Here is a 20,647-nt window from a genome sequence, read left to right as displayed (position 1 = left end):
TCTGCAAACTCTCCTCTGTCCAATGTAATGAAGTCACATTGCATCCTTGCCAATTCCTCCTCTGAGAGGAAAGTCTGGGCTGCAGGTATCTGAAGATTCCTTCAACATATCCAGAACATTTTGAGTTCAAAGCTAGGGTATACAAAACGAGTGAGGGCTGGAGCGGCTACTTCCCAAACATCCCTATCGCAAATGCGACAGGCGGTTCAGATTGGCAGGACTGGAAGGGAGTGAAGGCAGAGCTGAAGGTAAGTAGGGCAAATTCATTTTGCTAATGGCGTGCACTTTTGTGTAATGCTTGTGCGTCAATGTGAAACATCTTCTCACCGGTCGAGTCTGAGAAGGGCGCTTGCTCTGGAATGCAGGCCCTTATGCTGGATCTTGTGGGAGTACTGGTGTATCAGGGCATGGACCCTCCTGTTCCCATGTGCAAGGAGGTCGAGGACAAGCAGGGAGTCACAGGCATATCTCTCACGCCGCAGCTGACGCAGGACTCTGAGCGTGTGTGCACCGTCAAGGTATCGGTCAAGGAAGCGTGCAAGCTCTTTGTGTCCAGCCCACCTCCCTGTTTTGAGGATTTTAGAAGACTTGTGAGTGTCAAGCATTCCAACCAGATGAAGGTGCTCTTTTCCCAGGCATATTGGTGACCTGGCAAAGGAGCTAGTGTGTTTGTCTTCTTCCCTGAACAGTTAGCAATATGCTGAGAAAACACAATCATAGGGCTCAATTTACTTCGGTGCAGAGCTGCTGAGAATGTTGTGAAGATAGTCGTCAATAGTGATTGTTGGTTCTGCCAGACTGACAGGTACCGGTCAGGTGAAACATGCAGCACAGTACATGGAATCATATTTGTGGAAGCCGAAAGCGACCCAAATCCTGCAGATATCATCCATATACTGTAAATCATATATGATTGGGCAACACATTGGTGCAAGCTTCACAACGAAATGATTCCGAATCATTTCATCAGAGTCTGCCTGTGCCCTGAGTCCCTTGACCAACGCTTCTGTGCATGTATGCAATGCAATTCTTTCTGCTCCTGTGCCGGGGAATTATTGAGATGTTCCTGCATAGCATTCAGTTGCAAGGCAGCCCTTGCTGTTATGCCTCTCTCTCTCCTCCCCTCTCTCTCTCTCTGATTAATGCATTGCTTTGCCCGTTGGTCATTTGCACTGAGATTTCCTTGATTACAACACACTATTCTTTCTGCAATGCTGGAGCAGAAAAGACAGCATCCGCACTTTGAGAGCAACTCATATTGACTGCTTTGCAAATATTTCCTAGTTATCTGCTGCAGGACTGGATTGGATCTGCACTGCAGCAGGCAATACAAATGGGTACCAGCAGGCAAATTATCCCATCGTAATTTCCTACCCCTTTGATGTGACATTGCATAATGCTCTGGATCCTAAGGCACTCTGAGATGATATTTGAGACCATATCACCATCCCTAATATTAGTGTGCAACCACCAAAAGTAATAAGTCCAAGGGCACATGCAACATAGCTGTTGCCGCGGCCAGTACGGCCCAGACAGAGAGTGCTCTGTCTGGCAGCTGCATTTACATTGCCTCATATAACAGACAGTCACCATCCACCGCGTATCGGCCACCTTCGTTTTACCAATTCACCACTGTTCCGGGAGAACATGACTGCTCAAGACTCGATCTAGGAGGTCCAGCACATATGCCGGAGATGTCGCCTGGGCCAGAAGGGGCCCTGTCAGCATGAGGTCCCCTGCATGGATCTTTGGCAAGTCGCCTTCAGTCACACTGCCCAGGATGAGCTGCACTTCCCTGTCTGGCAGCTGCACCAGTTGCGCCAGAATATCACCATCAATCGCTCGCAAGCTGCCACCTGAAGAAACAAACCAGAGGTGGTTTTAAGGCACTTGGCATGGGAACACAGCAAGGAGGAGCTGAAGCACGACTGTGACAGAGGTGCCAGATTGCTCCAGGACATGCACTGCACTCATCGCTGAGGCGTTGCATTGCACGCAGAGTCAGTGGCACAACTAACACCTTCAGTGGGCTAAGAAGGCAAATTCTGGTAATGTATGGGCCTTTTGGGTCTCAAAACCAGCCATTGGGTCGGACTGTGAAAGACAGCACCTGCGAGGCCGTGGGCTAGGGTCTTATTGCCGCCAGCGCTGGCCTCAACTGCGGATCGGAAGGCGCTGTGGCTGGCCCCAGAGAGCGGCCCTGCCAGGCTGCTGCGCGCCAGGGCGGCCTCCACGGCTGCCAGCACAGCATAGTCCCCCGCACTCAGCGCCGATAGCTGCACCAGAGCGCCTTCTGCCGTGCACACAATTGGCGCCGTGCCCCTCGCCTCTTTGCCGATGCAGGTCAGACTCCCTGTGGCACATGAGGGACAATCTTAGTCACCTCATCTGAGTACGACCGGCCCTGCAGCTCTGCCGCAGCCTCTATTAAACCTGATGGGTCCATGGTACTATACAGACAGGCAGTGATGCAGGTCAGCCAAGGACATCCGCAGCGGCAGTCATCTCTCAAATGAGCAGGAGATCCGCAGTGTCTCTTTCAGATGTCAGTTCCTGAAGAGGTGATGTCAACAGCACGACAATGTGTCCATAGCATTGAAAAATGTGCCAACAGCTGGGGAGCCCAATCGCTGCATTCAGCTTAGCCTGAGTTGTGGTGCAAGGGCTCACCTTCAACAATACACACGCCAAGTCCTCGGCAGTGGAAGTGCATGTCCATCTGCATGTTGCGCTGCAGGCCTCGCTCGTCACGCTCAAAGCGCAACCCGTACAGACCCCCATCCGCATCCAAGCACACAGCGCTCTGCACCAGTCACGCAAATTTAAATGAAATGCTTCAAAGGCGAGCAGCATGCCTTTTCCCCTTTGATCAGTGGAGCTAAGGACACGCTAAAGAATTGAGAATGAAGCAGTGGATTGCACAGATACTCTGCAGGGCATTTTGGTGGGCGTGCAGCTGTGCACCTGTGGTGTCTCAAGTGCTTCATCTCCCCGGCACTCCGAGGTGATCAGGCAGGAAGCTGCGCGACGGCTGCATGGGTCCGCGCAGAGCACCTCGAACCCGCTGTCGGGGCTGTAGCTGTACAGCGTCACAGATTGTGTCTTCCCTGCAGCCGCAATGATGCCGTCCCCTGACACTGAAAGGGAGATTGCCTCCTCGCGCATAGAGGTCCAGGCATTTGCCCCAAGGCGGGTCCTCTGGCCATCTCTGATGCAGTCAAAGCGGGCCAGGCGGTTGCCCACAGCAGCAACGAGCGCGTTCTCATCCGCACCCCTGCATGAAGCGGTCTGCAGTCATGTGCAGGGAAATGGGATATTTGCTGAGCAAATAAGAACTGCTGTTTCTGTGGCAGGATGTTCACCTAACAATTTCCCAAGTCACTCAGATGGAATGAAAGCTGGCGTGATACGGCGCAATACCAGCATTACCTCTGATGTCATTCGCATGCATGCAGGGCACTGCACGATTTCGGGTGGCTCACCTGAGGTAGGCCACGGCTTGGACAGGATCTGGCAGCATGAGGTTGGCCACAGGGCTGATGCCGTATGCATCTGCGCTGACGACCATGATGTGGCCACAGGCTGGCATCCCTGGCCCAGGATGATTGTGCTTCACCACCTCGAAGCCCACAGCAAAGTAGGCGCGCTTGCACCTGTCCTGCAATTAGCATGATATGCGGGGTTGTCAAGTCCAGAAGTACTCGTTGCAGGTCCATCTCTGAGCCTCTGGAAAGCACTGCACTTGTCAGCCAAGACATTTAGCGGTGAGCAAGGGTCCAGAGATTCGGCATGCATGGCGAACCTCATTGTTGAAAGAAAATTCCATTGCGGCGAAGCAAGTCACTCGCTCGTTTCTAGGGAATTCAAACCTCCCAATGGCCATGCTTTGCAACAGTTCTGGTTCCCCTACAAGCAAAAAAGGCACACAATGATTCATTTGCTCGTAAGTCTGGCTCCGCATGAAGTGCATAATCCATTACAGAAGCAGGAGTGCAAATGGTATGAGCATATGCAAGCAGACAACGTCATGTACTGCCATACTGCACCAAAGGTAGTACAGAGGAAAGTGGGCAGGCCTGCCACGAGCGTCATGTAGCTGCCTGCGCGGCCAAAAATGTCCTGGGGACAGTGCAGAGGATCCTCATTGACGCACTGGCGGTCCACAACAACGGCCGCAGTCCCTGACCACCTGTGGGTGGCAATGCACCTTGGGGTGCCATCCAAGGGGTACGTGGATGCACTGAAGGGACTGGCTTGCTTCGGCTTCACCAGCCTCATGCTGGCATCTTCATCTACCATCATGAAGCTGCACCTGGCACACATGGGGAATTCATTCAAGTACAGCAATGCTTGCCATGCTCTCGTGCAGGCAGATGAACATTAACAAGGTATACTTGTGCTGTCTTATCACCAAGCACTGCAGAAAAGGGGCAGATGTCTACCTTGTGGACTTCCCGCTGTCTATGTCTGACAGGTCCATCAGAGGGACTGCATGGGAGACCATGAGCTGGTCAGCCATGTCAATGTAGTCCAATTGGATCCTGCCGCTCCCAGGTGAGAAGCTCAGGAGGGACACTCGCTCTCCAACAGCAAGCGCATCTGCCTGTGTGAACAAGCACAGCTGCAGTAAGTAAGACGAGCACAACTGCCCTGAGCACGGCAGAAAAGGAAATTAGGTTGTATCGATATGTCAATGCAAGCAAAGTATGCATAGTGATAGCGAGGGCCTTGAGATGTACCTGCATGTCAGTGGGCAAAGGGGTCAGTCGGACTGGGACCGCTGCAAATCTCCTGACGCAAACAACTCGCATCTGCCAGTTGGACGCAGCAACGTCCTCGCTTGAAGAGGCTGCACTGCATTCCTGCACATGCATAAGAGCTTCTGACCTGAGGGATAAGCGCAGCGGCGTCCCAACGCAGAGCCTTAATAGATGTTGCAAGGGTACTGAGACGTGCTATCAAAGCATGCCTGAGGAAGAAGGTTCAAGCAAGCGCTTATGCGGCCTGCTGTGTTCTCAATGGCGACCTCAGTCCCACCATTGTGTGTCTGTCCAAGATGAACTTGTGTGATGAGTCCACTCCGCCACCCAACAAGCCCCTGCAAATGACAAAGAGACATATGACAGCTGCATTTCGCACATTAAAATGTCCTAAAATTCTAGATGAGCGCAAGAAGCATCACCTGCATCCGTGAATGTGATCCAGACCCTTTGAGGAGCAAGACGCTCTCTGGCACATCTGTCAGATCTGCGGCAGAGCCCAAGCTCGGTAGCAGTGGACATATGGCCTCCTTTTGCAGGCGGCACAATCGCTGAAACCGTGCCGAGGTGCATGCGTCTCCGCTGTGCTGGGTTTCCAACATCAGCAACTCCACAGCAGGCTCGTATGTGCCCACAATGCACATCAGTCCTGCAACACACTAATGCATCTGTGATTTGCATTTCTGGAACCCAATAATGTTCAAAATCTATATTGGGAACCCCTTCGGCACCTGCCCCATGCACGCACCTTCCGGGACACTAAGGGCATGCATACAGGACAGCTCAGCGTCTATTCCCATCTCAGCTGCCTGTATTAACCGCTGGTTCAGCACTCCTCGCTTTCGCTTGCCAGAGGAAAAGTTGCCACACCTGCGCCAGCCACAACATCTGCATGCCAACTCTTCTACCCATTGCATGAGCATTACAGCTGTGAAGAAAGCTAGCAACGAAGAGCTTGTCCCATGCTCGGTGACCCTGAGGACGAACAAACCACCACTGGGACAAAGATACTCACGCTGATATGTCCTCATCTTGGATCAGCGCCAAGGCTGTCAGCCTCCTCAGCTTGGGGCAGGCGATCAGCACAAACCCCTCCAGCACACAGGCACATGAGATTGTCGCCCCTCCAGGTGGCGCCCACACCATTCCCTTCTCCCTTCTCTGCATCCAGCACAGCCTCCATCAGGTTCTAGGGTCTAATACTGCAAAGGTCTCATTCTGTACTCACATCATGAGGAATATCAATGTAATGCAATTATGTGCTGATCAACGCACACCAAAGCACCCTTTTAGTTACCTGAGGCATGGTATCGAGTTTCAAGCTGGAGAAGGCCTCTGAGGGCTCTGCAGCACTGTCTGCGCAGGACCAAGCCCCGTCCGCATGTGCCAGCCGGGCACTGACTGACTCCTCTGAGCTGGTGATGGATGGCTCAAAGTCCTCATCAGAAGGACTCGACCTCTTCCTTGGCCTCAGATCTGCATGCAGGACACCATTTCATATTTCTCACATCAAGAATGTCTTTCCCGCTTGATTGCAGAAATGGTATTGTAAGCTTTTGGAAAACAAAAGCACTTCCACCTTCTGAAGGGGGCTCATGGCTCCCGCTGCCATAAGAGCCCTCCGCAGCCCAAGATTGCATGGAGCAGAGAATGACTCCCTTGCTGGTCACCTGAGCAGCACGCAACCATACTTTATTAGAGTGCTGCTTGACAAATTAGCGAAAATAACCTTCTCGCTTACAAGCCAGAGCAAAAGCACCATTGAGTACCTGAGCAGAAAGGAGGTTTGCAATGCTCCCAGCCTCCAATGTCTGGCTGTCAGCGTCCAGCCCGATTGTTTCGGTCACATCTGACAGTGTGCTGCCTGCAGAGAGACACAAATGTGATTTGCCTCGCTGGGAGCATGTACTGCTTCCACATACCGAAATGAGTCATTAACAGGTTGCACGTCTGAACCACTCACCGGCAGCCATGGCGCGACTGCCAGAGGTGAAGGAGATGACGACCAGGGCAGAGGTGGCGACAGAGGGCGACACAGGGATTGACCAGAGGCCTGTCACGCCCTGGTACTCCGGCGGGCTCATCAGGAGCATGTCCAGGACCTGGGTCCCATGCAGTACATGCAGAGCACCGGGGTTGCCTGGGTGGCCCTCGCCAGAGATCGCATACACCTGGCATTTTGAAAGCAAATTCACTTCATATATATTCAATACTGCGCCCATGGGACATGCATCTCCCTGCTTGGCCAAAGACTGAGCAGGGAACAGATCAAGCTGCAGAGCAAAAGATGCGCGCCTGCCCCTGGCTGAAGGCTGGTGAGACTGCATCGTGCAGTGGAGCAATGTGCCCCATTTGCTGGCTCATCTCATGGGAAGGCTCCTTGTCAGCTGCTAGCTGATTAGCATTTGTTGCTGGTTTGAATAGTTTGACATTCTGGCCTCCTGTTCTGACCAAGAATGCGCCGGAAGGCAGACATATCGGCGGGCCAGGGATGCCGTTCCTGTCCCAGACCTGCATTTTTCACTTTAAAGGTTAGAATAGCAACATCATGTATGAAGCAATATGGGCTGGTGCCAGCAGAAGAAAAAGATGAGGCAAAATTTGTGTGTGAGGCTCAAGGTTGGCTTGAGAGAAAGGCCAACAGGGAATTTTTTGCAAGGGCCTTACTTGAGTTGATTCAGCAGCAACTGAATAACCCGTTGAAGTCTCCAACCCGAGGGGGCTTTCAGCTCTGTGGATGCTGACAAGGAGGATGCATCTCGCCAGGCATACTAGCATGACTCCACCAGTAGAGCTCTTGGTTTGCCAGCAGCTCGCAACATCTCTCATGTCAGAGTTTACTTCCAAGATTGGCTCTGTGACAGCAACCATCTCCTGTCAGTTACTTGCTGAAAATTTCCAGCTTCAAGGATTATTCAGCCATCAAGCCAAGGGAAGCAAGAAGCAGGCACCTCTCAAATGCAGCGGAGTTGCATCATGGATGCTTAAAAGGTCCCTGCCAGTTGCCAAAGGGCATTGGAACCCTCCTTCATCAACTTCCAAGTTAATGAGGCTTCTTGAAGTCAGCACCAGGACCCCTGTGGCAGTCAAATGTTCTCAGGAACCTTCATTGGGAATAGTGCATGTATGTGAGTGGATAGGCCGATCAGCATAACGACTGATCAGTGTGCTCTAGTCAGCAAGAGCACGGCGCCCAGACAGTACCTCCAGCCCATGCCTGCAGCACCGGACTGCATGGGAGGATCTCATTCAACCCATTCCCAGCAGATGTGGTCTGCGCCGTGTCAACCAGCCTCAAGCCTTCTGTTTCAATGTGGAACATCTGCAGCTGCTGTTTGATGCGCCCACCACTGGGGAACCTCACGAGCACGATCAATATCTGGGGTTCATCACCTGCAAGCCCACCGAATTTTGCAAATGTGGAGGTTGAACATGGTCAGCCATAGTCCCACACTATACTTGCAAGCATGTGATGCAGGACCTTGTCACTGCCCAAATTTATCACTTCTCCACTTTAACCCGTTTGTTTCTCTTTTTGGCGAGAAGAATGCCTACCGAGGAAGCAGATGTCTTTCACCGAAATCCAGGCGGGACCAGATGATTCCCCAGAAACACCACACTGGTGAGTGATCGGGGTAGAAAAGCCACGCGGATGTTTTTGTCTGATCCTGAGCACTACAACACATGCTCCTGCCGCTGCTATTGCTACCAAGGTGCCGCTCTCGTTCACTTTCAAATGGCTCATGCCAGGCTCATGCGAGAGCAATGGCAGCCCTGCCACGTCCACATTCAGCGTCATGATAATATCCAGCAATGATGCAATGAGGGCTGGATGCTTTTCTGGCCACAGGAGAAGGCGCATGGGAAACCGGTGTCACCTGCTGCTTGAAGGTCAATTGAGAAGAGTGGTCTGAACCTGCACGTGAAACCACAGCGCTGCATGCTCAGACATGACCTGCTTGGAACTGTCCTAGGGGAACATTGAGCTCAGAAATGCGAAGTGTAGACAACTCACCTGAACAAGGCTGGATCAAAACGTAGGACAGCAAGCCGCTGGGACTCAAACAGGAGCAAGGGCATATCCAAACCCTGCATGAAATAATTGTCTTCAGTGATGACGAAGTTTTAGAGCAATCGATCAGTGTTGTGCCTGGTAGAGCGCTGGAAACAAGACTAGTACATGAGAACATAGCTGTCCAATATTTGCATGCTGCTCACCTGCAATTCATCTGCATCTTCTGCGCACGGACGCCCTTGAATCTTCGCCATGCTTAACAGTCTGTCAAATAGAGGCTGGCTAAGAATACTGGTGAGGAAACCGGGTTCACTCTCTCGGAAAACCTCCATTTGGGAAGGTCTGCCAAGAATGATCGTCTCTTCATTGGCACTTAGAAACCTTCCAGATGCTGCATCAATAGTAATTGTGCTTTCCACTCGTGTTTTGCCCAGTAGAAAAGCCATTTTAACGTCGATGATGCAGCCTAATGTCCCACTAGCACTTCAGTTTTCTCGCTTTCAAAAATACTCAGGCATCTTTTATCGCAATCACAGGAATATTTTGTCCTCGAGAAACTAATCTGATTACAATCTCTTTGGAAAAAACCAATGAAATTGGACCCAAGAATTCATCGTGAAATAAAGCGGCAGGCCAAAATCAAGCATGCAAACTTTTGCCAAGTCCAAGGATTAAAAACATAGGTTTTCGATTTTCTGTGTTGGAAATCAAATCTGTCGAAATGCACAAGCTGTGTTTTCTTCATCTAAAAGTCAGTGATTGGCGACAGGACAATCGAAGCATTGCTAAACTCAACTGAAGTTCTTGGTCAGAGTCACCGGAAGCCATGAGCTTTGGCCCACTGTTGTCTTCAGGGCATCAGCCTTTCGCCTGGTGAGAAGCATTGGCTTCAACAATTTTCAACATAGTCCGTGGATTGTCCAGATGGCAGATTCATGTGAAGCTTGAAGTGGCTGAGTCACTCCTCGAATAAGCCTGAAGCTACAGCGCTGATTTGTCAAGGATCCCTTGGATTCTCTCCTCTCTGCTTCTGTCGACTATCATCATCAAAAAGCATTTGACGCCTTGCATCTTTCCATTCAGGTCTACAGCGCTTAGGACAAGACAAGACAAACTATGGACTTCGCAGATAATTATCCCAGACACGCGGAGTCCTACGACGCCGTCTACAACCAACCCCATGAAGCCAAGCTCAGTCACGAAGTCCTTGGAGGTATGTCAAACCGTTCATTGGCCTGATAAATATGTCCGTGCATGATCATGTCGGCAGGACTTTGGCATCCGTTTTTGCAAGATGGGCATCGCCCGCCAAAAGAGACTGCAATGCGCCCAGGAGCTGCGGCATTCGCTGCAATGAGGGCATATGAGCAGCGTCAAGCTTCTGAAGGGCGGCCACCACAGCACCAATTCGCGAAGGAAATCCTGGCAGGCATTGTTGGCGGCGAGGTGGGCCCTAGCCTAGAACGTATAATTATAGAATGCTGCTTCCTGATTATTCGACGAGGAGTGCACACATCCTGCAGGTGTCACTGACTCTGATCTGAAGGAGTGCACACGCATTTAGCAGACGTCTCTGACCGGGAACTGACCATCCTGGATTGATTGGGGCAGGTGGACAAGCTGGTGGAGACCAAGGGCATGGACGAAATGGATGCCATGAGAACCAAGTAAAGTCATGCCCCCCTTGGCTTGTTTACCGCCCTCAGTGGTGCTTTGCACTCACAACTGCTGCTGGCAGTGATGTGATCTGACAGTGTGTCCCCCAAGACAATGGGGATACCAAACCTAATGTGGATCGCTGAGAGCAGCGGTGTGGCTGCACAGGCACCATGCGCAGAAGGAGGCTGAGAACATGTTCAATGAGACCTACGGCCGCCAGTACCCTGAGGGGCCGACCGGTGGCGCCCCCTATGGGGGCCCACCGCAGTTCGGGGGACCTCAGTATGGTGGTGGTGGTGCACCCTACGGAGTCCAGCAGTATGGAGGTCAGTATCATTATTCTGCGCTCCCATCCACCTTGTAGGTGACAACATTTTGCGACATAGACTGAAATAGAGGTGCAAAAGATGCCCTGCTGGCTGGTTAAGGCCACTGCGTGGCCTTTGTGCAATAATTTCTGCAATCATGCGACTTGGATGACAGTCGAAAATATTTGCTGGCATCTGCTGAGATCTGCCACGGCTTCTTTTGCAGGAGCTCCATACGGTGACCAGGGATATGGCGGCGGGCAGGCAGTAGGACAGCAGTATGAAGGAGGATACCGCCAATACTAGATTGGCGGCTGGCAGCCTTGAGATTACATGCAGATTGCATGCTGTGCTGAGATGCATGGAAGGATGGTTGAGTTGAACCAACACAATGCAAGTGGCTGCCTGATACAATGCGGAAAGTGCAGAACTTAGATGCTGGGACATTAGGATAGCTCGTGGATAAAAAATGTTTCAAGTCCTTTGCATGGGCATGTCTCGAGTAGGCATACATGTACACAGCTCCTTTGCATGAGCAACAGCCTTCAAGTTTCTGAGCAATGGCTCCTTTACATGATGTAGTGTAATCCAGATCTGGCTGGATCTTTTCTCTTCGAGCCGCTCCAAAAGATCAACCATTTCAGACTTTGTCTTTCAAGTTTGATCCAAATTTCGGGATACTTATACAAAGCTTAGCCTGACTTCTTGGACGGCATATGCAGCATGAGCAAACCGCCACGCCACCTCACAAGCACTGCCAGCTCAAATGCTTCGGCCAGTGAGAGGGTTAGACACTACGGTGGAGGACACAGTAAAAGCACATTAACATGATAGAAGCTGCCAGTTGAGGGCTCGCGCAACCTTTGGTCAAGCAACAAGGCACCAAGCGAAAAAGCAGGCTCTGGCTGCTGTCCAGCCATTGCTCTGCATGCAGCTACCTGTGGTGGCATGCATTGGAATCTGAATCCAATTCCTGGAAAGACAATCCACCACAACGCCATTTTGTTTGTGCTGAATCAAGCATGTGCAGTGCATACTTCAACAAAGACTTCAGTTTTCATGGCCGTCAACACCAAAACTTCTTCTTTCCTGAAATACTGGTACACAAGAACGAAAATGGAGCTCTTCCTCAATGAGGCAGCTCCAGCAGGAAGAATGGCAGAACAAACATGAAGATGTGCACGTGCAAAGGATATCGTCAGGAAGTGTGACTGCCCCCATCTGCCAAACATGACCCCCGCCAGCACAGAACGCAGTGACATCAACACCAGCAGCAGCCTCCTCTTGCCCTATTGTTGCCCCTTTGGACCTTTGAACGCATGGCATCACAGGGTGAATAGAGGCGGTGACAGGCCCGCATGCATCAGGAAGCGCGGAGGAGATCCCGGGCCGAGGGCTCGCCGGCCTCCGCGCCCAGGCAGGAGAGGACTGCCAGCAGATCGGGCGCAAAAGGAAACGCCTGCACCACCAGATTCGCCCCCTGCACCGGCCGGAGCACCTGCGCGCAACCCAGCACGGCATAATTTGCATGCACGTTTTGGATCCTTGCAAAGCAGCTTCCCGAACCTCCGCATGCATGACTGACATTGTGGCTGGCACCATTTTGCCTGACTTGCAGCTGCCAAACACCGGATGGCCAAGGCAGGCTCAGAAACCAACCGATTACTTTCAGTGACAAGGCAGGCTCAGGAACCAACCATTACTTTCAATGCGGCGCTGTCTCTTCCCGAGGACAAGACCTTACAATGGTGGAGAAGACAGCAGGAGGCAGCGCACCTCGCGCCAGCAGCAGGAGAAGAAGCGACACTTGCTGTCGTGGAGGGCGGTGACGTTGGACTGCAGCTGCTTGGTGGCCTCCGTCAGCTGGAAGTAGCGCAGCGCCACCGACTCCGGCGTATCCTCCATCTCCTGCTCCTGCCACAACCACAGACAAGCGCTTCAGCCAGCCCACCTTGCCTGGCAAATAACATCAGCCACAAGCTTCCTTTGGTGAGACCACAACGATACCAATTCTATTGAAATGCAGCACAATTCTGTAAGTGTCAGCACGTATTCTTTTCCTTTGCCTCTTCTGCACCTCTACAGATTGTCAAGAGACCTCTGGCTGCAAGATATATCTTGTCTACCCCACAAACAGGTGCATCAAAGAACTCGCGTCTGTGCAGTCACATCCATACCTATCTTTCTTAATTTAGGGGCAGAGCAGCCACCTTCATGGTTGCTTGGATGCGTGTGCGCTCCTCCAGCAGCGCTTTGAGCTGCATCAGGAACGACCGTCGCCTCCGCAGCAGCTCCGCCACCTGGTCAACGCTGAGCCGCATGTTTTTCTGCACCACTCCCAACACCACGCTCATCAGCTGTCCAATCACCTGTCTCTACTGAAGACGCAATTTCATTGTCTCTATTGGAGAGAACAACAGTCTTCAGTCCACCTCATATTCTCCTATGATGCACCAGAATCAGGAATACTGGTACGAAAGATATCTTCAGATGTGCATTCTCTTCTCACCTAAATGGTGATCTGTATTCACCTTTCACAACACACTGCTCGGTGCACACATTGCAGCAGTGCAGCTATCTTGCCCTGCACATCCTATATCCCACATCCCATCTATCAAACCAAGGGGAGTAGAAGTAGCGAACCCTACTTCTACTCTCCTTGATCAAACCACCAACCAAAATCAAGATTTCAGGCAGCCCAGGTGAAGAAGTTTAAAGTGCAGGACTGCAGGACTGGGCATGCCGGCTGTGGCGCACCAGGCAAGACTTCCAGAGGGCCACGGAGGGTGCAGAAGGTGCCAAGGGGTTGTCCTCCAGGCGGGATCTGGCGAATTGCAGTAGAATTTTGGGCGCGGTGCGCGCCATGTACGCGCACACTGAGATCGCCTCTGACAGCAGCACCTGCCAGCGTGACACACCTCATGACATGTTTCACGCGGCAAAGTCCAGGGCAGCTCAAGATTGCCAAGGCTTTCCCAAGAAGATGACAGAATGCCTTGCACTTCCATTGAATTGTGTGAGCCACAGCTGTTCAGAGCAGTGTGCTAAAGGTTCTTGGAGGGAGGCACCTGCACTTTGCGACCGTCTGGGCCGTCCTCGTCTTTCCAAGCGCCAGACAAGCATGCCGCCACTTTGTTGATGTAGCCCTATTACAAAGCAATCCCTCTCAGGAGCTTCCCCTGTTCAAGTGTTTGACCGCATTCTGGTGTGAAGGTGCAGTCCTGCATGGGTTGCTGCCATCAAGCGGTTCTGAGGCATTTCTGAGCAAGATTGTCCTGCTCGTGCTTGACAAGGGGCAGGCACCTTCCACACAGCTGCAATGCCCTGCAGCCCCAACGCTTGCACTGTTTCTGGGGTGAGCCGCTGCTGCTCCCCGTGCTCCAACACAAGCACATCTGTGGGACCCCAGTCCAGATTGCATTTCCAGTCGTGCCCACCTGTGATGACACGGCCCGAGGCACCCTGCACCTCACAGGTTCTCATTCAGAACATCTTCTTGCCAACCCTTTACACACACACGAATGAGACGTACTAGCTGCAATCACCACTTGCAGTGTCCAGGCACTTTCAAGCATCGCGTACTATATTGAGAGCTTCATTCCACTTTGTGAACAACAGTTGGGAGCAACCCATACTGCCATTCAAGTTGGGATAAAGTAGAGGGACTTAGGAAGACATTCTGGCCGGCCTGGAAGCAAACGGGCTCTGTCTCGGCAAGACATGGCCAATGTCATGATTTTTCCACTCCCTCCCTGCCTGGGACCCCTCATTACGCCCTGGTGGCAAGCAGCACAGTCAGAGCTGCACCTTGTCAATCGCCATAACCCGGTTGCCATTGGGATGCGCTGCCAGCTTCATGCGCGCGACGAGTGCGCTCTCCAGCTGGCTGTTCTGCACCTCCAGCCGTGCCTTCTCCAGCTGCACCGCCTTGAGCTTCGCCTCCAACTCCTCCACCAGGAGCTGCATCCACAGGGGCACTTGTTTGTCATTTGCGGCCTTGTCTGCATGCTTCCTTGCCAGCTTGTACAGGCCCTGATGGTAGGTCTCACTGTTGATCCCCTTTTTTGCTGCACACATTCTAGGCAGGCTATCCCACATTTTCACATTGGAACTGAGGGTCAGTTCAACAAGACCCTCATCCCTGCCCTGCGGGTGATCAACATCAGGTGCGCACGATAATTCATGTACTGTACATGGAGATCACTCACAAAAATCAGGAGAATTGCAGCTTTTCAACCCTTCCTCAGCTGCTTTCACATCACCGCCTTCCATCACGGTGCTCTTTCCACGTATTCTCATGGACTATCAATGCATTGCAATGGCAAGGGCCTCATGTGTTTTCAGCAAGAGCTGCACATGAGCTGGCTCTGAATGCGAGTGGGGATGATAGATGGCAGAAAGGCACCTCCTTGGCCTTCTCCTGCTCCCTCTTGCGCTGCCGGAACGCCTTCTGAGCTGCGCGATTCTTGTCACGGTCTGGCCCGCTCTTGCGCACACCAATGCCCTTGGCGCATTCATCCCCGCTGTTGCTGCCCCTCTGTCGAAGCGCGCCATTTGGCTCATGTGTATTCCGTAGGTGTGGCTCTTCCCCGCTAGCCCCGCTGCTTCCACTCTCCTGCCGGCTGGCCTCAGCCCCTGCAGAGAGCTGGCATGTGGGCCAATTTTCCTGATTTCATGTGTAAGATTGATGCGTTGGCAATGATCATTGCTCATGTGAATGTGAATCGTGTTGGCAATGGTCATTGCTCAAATGAAAGCCATGCAGCACTCAAGCTCTTATATATCGGCAGCAGCACGGCTAGAGGGTGATCTATAAAAATAGGCACTTGCCTTCGCTGTGGCGGTAATCTGGCTGGGCAAGCAGGGCATGAGGAGGCCCGGGGGTGAAATCAACTGGGGTCCTTTTAGGGATTGACAGCGCAAAGGCTGCACCGTCAGATGCCTGGAGCATGCCGCCGGGATCATTTGAAGATAATGCGGTGCCCACTGCTGCTCGACTGCCTGGTTGGCCATTGAGACTCCCAGATCCATCTGGCAATTGTGCTATCTGCATCACTCAACTGCTAAGCACAATTGAATTTGGTGATAACAACTAGGACCTTAAGCCTGTAGCTGCGTGCAACGTTCTGAACCTTTCTGCAGGCAGAATCTTCGGAGGGGTAGCAGCGATGTGACGAACCTGGTCTGCTGGAGCACTTTGATTCGACAAAGACTCCAAAAAACCATAAAATCCGGCATCTGACCAATCGATGTCCGCATCCATATCATCATTTATGCCTGGCAGTGACAGATCCATCGAGTCCTCCTCCACCAAAAATAAGCACCAGAATGAACCCCTTCAACCCATGCGCAGTATCAAATCCATAATCATATTTTCCCGCAAAATCTATTGACACGAGAAAGGTGGCAGCTTTACGACAGGGCACGCGGGCCGTCTGACAATGCAATGCGATGCAAGAGTGGTCGAAAAGAGATCGGCAAGCCACGAAACAAGGACCACCTGCCAAAGCTTATCGATAGTAGGTCTACTTTGCGGGAAAGTGTCTGTCTTGCCACTTGTAGAAATGCAGAAGGTGGGCCTGACCCCAGAGCGCAGAGCAGGGAGAGCATGTGCCACGTCAGGGTGGCTTCACGTAAGCAAACATTACGCCAGCTTCTTCTCTCCACCTCCCCTCCCCTTGGCTTGGAAGGCTTGAAATGCTGGATTGAATTGCTAGGAGGGCTACACATGCTGTGCATTGCAGTGTGCATCGCTCTGCCCAATCAAATTATCAGGTAGAACCCATATATTGCACATGCGCATGCATGCACTGTCACAGTGGCATGTCACGGTGATGTCACATCTTGCAACACGGTGTTTGCATGCGCATATGTGCATGCCCACTGGCAGTGGGTGATCATGCCTCTGGCACAGTGAGTCACCCTTGAGGCGTGTGCACCAAATGCAGCATGCATCACATGACTGCAACGGGTGATCAGAGCCTCGGAGGCTCGGAGCGCTTCAATGGTTGAAAGGATTACATCTGGCCACATTTGCAACACTGCGCTGTATGCGGGCATTCTGATTGTACAGATCAACAACATCACTATACTTGCCAAGGCCAGTCACTGCCATTGCAGTCTGCATATGGACAGTTTCAAGAGCTTCCTTCAGGTCGCCTCAGGTAGGCTACAGCAGCAATTAAATGCACAACTCCATTGCCCTGATCTCAATATACAACAACGTTGTTGGCGCCCTGCACCTGACACAAGCTGCAGCTGGCACTGGAAGTTTGTTAGTCAGACTTCCCACAAAAGCGGAAATGCAACATAGACCTTTCGACAAGGGCAGCTCTCACCCCAAGTACTCAAATTTAAAGATTACAGTTTGGGCAAATTGGAAGCTCTGCGCGACGCGCTAGCAGTCTCCTTTATTTCGATGTCCTCATGCGTTTTTTCTTGGGAGAGCCGTCCTGCATCATGTCATCTAGTCGCTTTTTGGCGGGTTTGGAGACCGGCTTAGCAGAACTCCCTGGCTGGCAGTCATATGCCTGCTTCATGCGCTGGATACACCTGTCCAGACATATCTGAGATTTCAATGCGACACCTTGATCCGCTGAGACAGCGAAGGTCAGAAGTGCTGCCAAACGCGCATGTGCAATAATCACTTGCTGCGCTGGCCTACCTTTTGGACACCTCTGCATGATCCACGATGGGTGCAGGGTAGTCCTTGCCAATGATGCAGCCGGCCTGCTCCTGCACCTCCTTAGGCGCTTTCCAAGGCTCCCAGATGTATTTTGGTGGGTAGTCCTGCAACACCACAATGGGCATGGAACTACAATCTCATCCAAGTGCCATTTGCACTGCATGAAGCGCAGAGCAGCCCTTCTGCACCAGTGTACAAGTTGATCACAGGAAACTGCATGCAGTGATTGAGATCACCTTCAGGATAGGCAGAAAGTGCTTGACGTATTTGCCCTCTGGGTCATACTTCTTCCCATAGGTGATGGGGGAGTAGACGCGGAAGTACTGGTAGAAGAAGGACGAGGCGGACAGCCACATCCAGTTGCCGCTGTTGAGGGAGGGATCCCCATCTATGAGTAGCCTGTCAAAGGTATCCCTGCCCTTCTCCCAGGACACGTACAAGTCACCTCTCGTCAGAAAGCACGCCTGCAACATCACTTGCTCTGCTCAGCAGCCTGCCCATTCACCGTTACCATGCAGCCTCACTGGGCATCCCCTCACTTGCCAAGCCACTCAAAACAGGGGAAAGCACAATGAGGGAATTTGGTGCACTGGAAACCAGTAAGGCATGCCAGCTAGGTCGCAGTCTTGTGTTTGGGTCATATGCTAGCTGTCAAACAAGATGCTGCCAGCGTTTCTCCTGGCAAGCAGGGTAAGTGTGAAGTTTGTATGCTCCTGCAATAGTGCAGGCTTGCACAGTAAGAGGCCTCCTCTGCCCTGTGGCACTCCGTCAATCCATTCCTTCATGCACGGAGCTTCAGGGGACCACGGTCAAAGAGGCTGCCCAGGCGCACCACGCAGTGGCGTGCGAGGTGGTGCATCCAGCCAGTGCGGCGCAGCTGCGCCATGATGGCATCGATCCAGGGGTATCCAGTTCGGCTCTCCTCCCATGCGCGGTAGAACTCCGCGTTGTTGTCCCAGGGAATCTGCTTGCAGATGGGGTTCCCTTCCATGCGGTGGTAGTTCGGCGTATGCGCTGCTGCCACATAATAGAACTCGCGCCACAGCAGCTGCCCCAGCAGCGACACTGGCGGCTTTGAGTGCTCCTTCTTCTCCTTGTACACCTGAAAGAGAGCAACACTGCCTTGCTGATGAAAATCTTGAGCACCTGTGCGCACAACAGCAGCAGTGTCTCGCTGATGAATATCTTGAGCACTTCTTTGAGCTGTTTGTATTTTTGTCAACAAAGCGCTTAGCTCCAGTGCGATGTTATGAGTTTGGCAACACCAGACTGCATTGGTTTGGCAAAGTACAATTTTTACAAGCTTTGTATACGAGCATTCCAGAGGTGTCTGGCCACTCATAGATCAAGAAGGCGCTGTACACTGGGAACTTCATCAGCGATGAGTTATGGGTGCGCACCCTCTGCAGGGCTTCATAGAAGAGACGCGGAGACAGGCAGCCAAACTTCAGGTGCGGCGACAGCACGGTGGTGGCCGGCTTGATGAAGGCTGTGGGATCCCCCTTTGGTTTCTCAAACGCCGCCACCCAGCCCTTGTCAGATAGCTGCTCTGCCAGCCGCGCCAACGCCTCTGTCTCACCTCCCTGTGCAATGCAACTCCCATGATCCCCCCATGCAAATGATCAATATTTTTATTAGTAAAAGTTTTCCAGTTCCTAGGCATTTAGGATCCAGGTACGTCCAGCAACACGTGTGTCATATTTCTCCATTCTGTGCAGTCATGGCACTTCCACCACCAATGCAATGACAATGCAATGGAAAACTTGATGCGGATAATGCATGTGTCAAATTACATCAGCCAAGAACAAGCAAACCAGGAATGCTTCAGATTGAGGTGTCCTGTTCATACAAAGGGGCTTACTGCAGCAAAGAAGAATGTGACACAATTTGCACCTGACAGGAATCTCACCTTGATGTCTGTGCTAGCTTCATCCGGGTAGCCAAGTTCTCTCAGGCTGGGGACGCTGGTTGTTTCACTGTCTGTGCCCTTGCTGTCCGCAGCAAGGGGGGGCAGCTTGGCCGGGGGGTCCTCTACAGGGGCTGGCGGGGGCCCGAGTGCCGTTATGGCCTTCTCAAAGCCTTTGTAAGTCAGCGGCGCTTTGCCTCCGTTCTTCGCCACCACATCGCTTGTGTCGTACAGCGTGTGGCTCACACAGCTTATCACCTCGATGCCTGCAGTAGCACATTGTATAGTGATGTCAATGACCACTCAAATACCCCACTCCCAGGCTGATATAGTAAAAGGCATGCCCATCAGATATCTGGACAACGCCTCAAGGCTGAGTCCAAGTGTCTGGGATGGATATCTTCTGGTAATTACCAGCTTCCTGGGCAGCTGCTGTGATCTTGGTGTCGCGCTCCTCGGCATAATCCTCTGTGTCGGCTTCAAAGCACAGCCGAGTGATGTTCCAGTCCTTCCACACCCTTGGCAAGACATCCTGTGGATTGCCTCTCAATACCAAGAGATTGGACCCCCTTGCCTGGAGACTGCTGCGAAGATCTGCAGGAACGCGCAGAAGCTTACTGGAGAAGTGTACTTCACAAAGACACACCAAAAGCGTCAGTGGAATACACCTGCTCGTCTGATAAAATGCATGGGGCAAATCCGAACCTGTCAATGATTCAAGTAGGAAATTCAGCCGGTTGACACCAACAACATCAGGCTTTAGGAACCAGGGATCAAGGACAAAGACTGGGTACAGGTGAGTGGCTCCCTTTATGGCTGCGAGCAATGAGGGGTTGTCGTGCAGTCTTAGCCCCTTTCTGAACCACAGGATAGATCGCTGCGGGGCGACTGCTGGACACATGATCTTAATATCATGTACAGCTCGCTGCACCTCGTCACAATCAAACTGGCATCGTCAAATAGATTGCAGCGTCAGGACAGCCACCACTGCATCCCCAATATTAGGATTGCTCGCAAATAAGTATATTGGAGAGGGCCTCCTTGCGATCTGTGATTTGTGGGATGTTTTCTTCTTTGTCCAAGACAGTGCCACGATTCCGGAGGGGAAATGACGTTGATGGAATATCAGGTTCCAATGCAGAGGAAGCTGCTGCTTGCTTTCTGCTCCCATCCCAAGACTGCTCTTCCTGGAAGGCATGTTCAAGCATAGGTTTGCATGCATGCCATGTGAATTGGTTCAAAGCAGAGCACCAGCATTAAAGATTACATTCGTACTAGATAGTATTTTCAATGTTTGGAGACCTTGATCAATGA

At 52.0% G+C, this 20,647-nt stretch overlaps 4 protein-coding genes across 4 annotated transcripts; 1 reads left to right on the top strand and 3 right to left on the bottom strand.

The window, feature by feature from the left end:
- Positions 1-1,626: 1,626 nt before the first annotated feature.
- On the bottom strand, positions 1,627-7,277 carry COCSUDRAFT_83469 (hypothetical protein; the record flags this gene model as incomplete). Its single annotated transcript, XM_005646999.1, has 16 exons — positions 1,627-1,856; positions 2,111-2,353; positions 2,671-2,803; positions 2,965-3,274; positions 3,483-3,658; positions 4,042-4,189; positions 4,443-4,603; positions 4,740-4,862; positions 5,183-5,247; positions 5,536-5,630; positions 5,776-5,921; positions 6,058-6,236; positions 6,340-6,430; positions 6,530-6,624; positions 6,724-6,931; positions 7,212-7,277. The coding sequence occupies 16 exons, from the start codon at positions 7,275-7,277 to the stop codon at positions 1,627-1,629; spliced, it is 2,469 nt and encodes an 822-aa protein (XP_005647056.1).
- A 2,614-nt stretch (positions 7,278-9,891) lies between these two features.
- Positions 9,892-11,048, top strand: COCSUDRAFT_55952 (hypothetical protein; the record flags this gene model as incomplete). The annotated part of the gene is made up of 5 exons (XM_005646743.1): positions 9,892-9,988; positions 10,109-10,221; positions 10,387-10,442; positions 10,600-10,760; positions 10,969-11,048. The coding sequence occupies 5 exons, from the start codon at positions 9,892-9,894 to the stop codon at positions 11,046-11,048; spliced, it is 507 nt and encodes a 168-aa protein (XP_005646800.1).
- A 1,057-nt stretch (positions 11,049-12,105) lies between these two features.
- COCSUDRAFT_55951 (hypothetical protein) lies at positions 12,106-15,693 on the bottom strand (the record flags this gene model as incomplete). Its single annotated transcript, XM_005646742.1, has 9 exons — positions 12,106-12,240; positions 12,519-12,656; positions 12,953-13,069; positions 13,500-13,643; positions 13,811-13,888; positions 14,046-14,204; positions 14,550-14,702; positions 15,148-15,377; positions 15,675-15,693. 9 exons carry the CDS (start codon positions 15,691-15,693, stop codon positions 12,106-12,108), a joined length of 1,173 nt encoding a protein of 390 aa, XP_005646799.1.
- A 1,709-nt stretch (positions 15,694-17,402) lies between these two features.
- Positions 17,403-20,234, bottom strand: COCSUDRAFT_16841 (UVR3 AtUVR3-like 6-4 DNA photolyase protein; the record flags this gene model as incomplete). Its single annotated transcript, XM_005646741.1, has 7 exons — positions 17,403-17,531; positions 17,664-17,891; positions 18,260-18,529; positions 18,828-19,010; positions 19,337-19,599; positions 19,748-19,927; positions 20,039-20,234. The coding sequence occupies 7 exons, from the start codon at positions 20,232-20,234 to the stop codon at positions 17,403-17,405; spliced, it is 1,449 nt and encodes a 482-aa protein (XP_005646798.1).
- Between the last annotated feature and the right edge of the window lie 413 nt (positions 20,235-20,647).

Source organism: Coccomyxa subellipsoidea (genome assembly GCF_000258705.1).
Source record: "Coccomyxa subellipsoidea C-169, whole genome shotgun sequence".
NCBI classification, from domain to species: Eukaryota; Viridiplantae; Chlorophyta; class Trebouxiophyceae; family Coccomyxaceae; genus Coccomyxa; species Coccomyxa subellipsoidea.
Note: the sequence above shows the minus strand (reverse complement) of the source record. Positions and strands in the feature narration are given on the sequence as shown.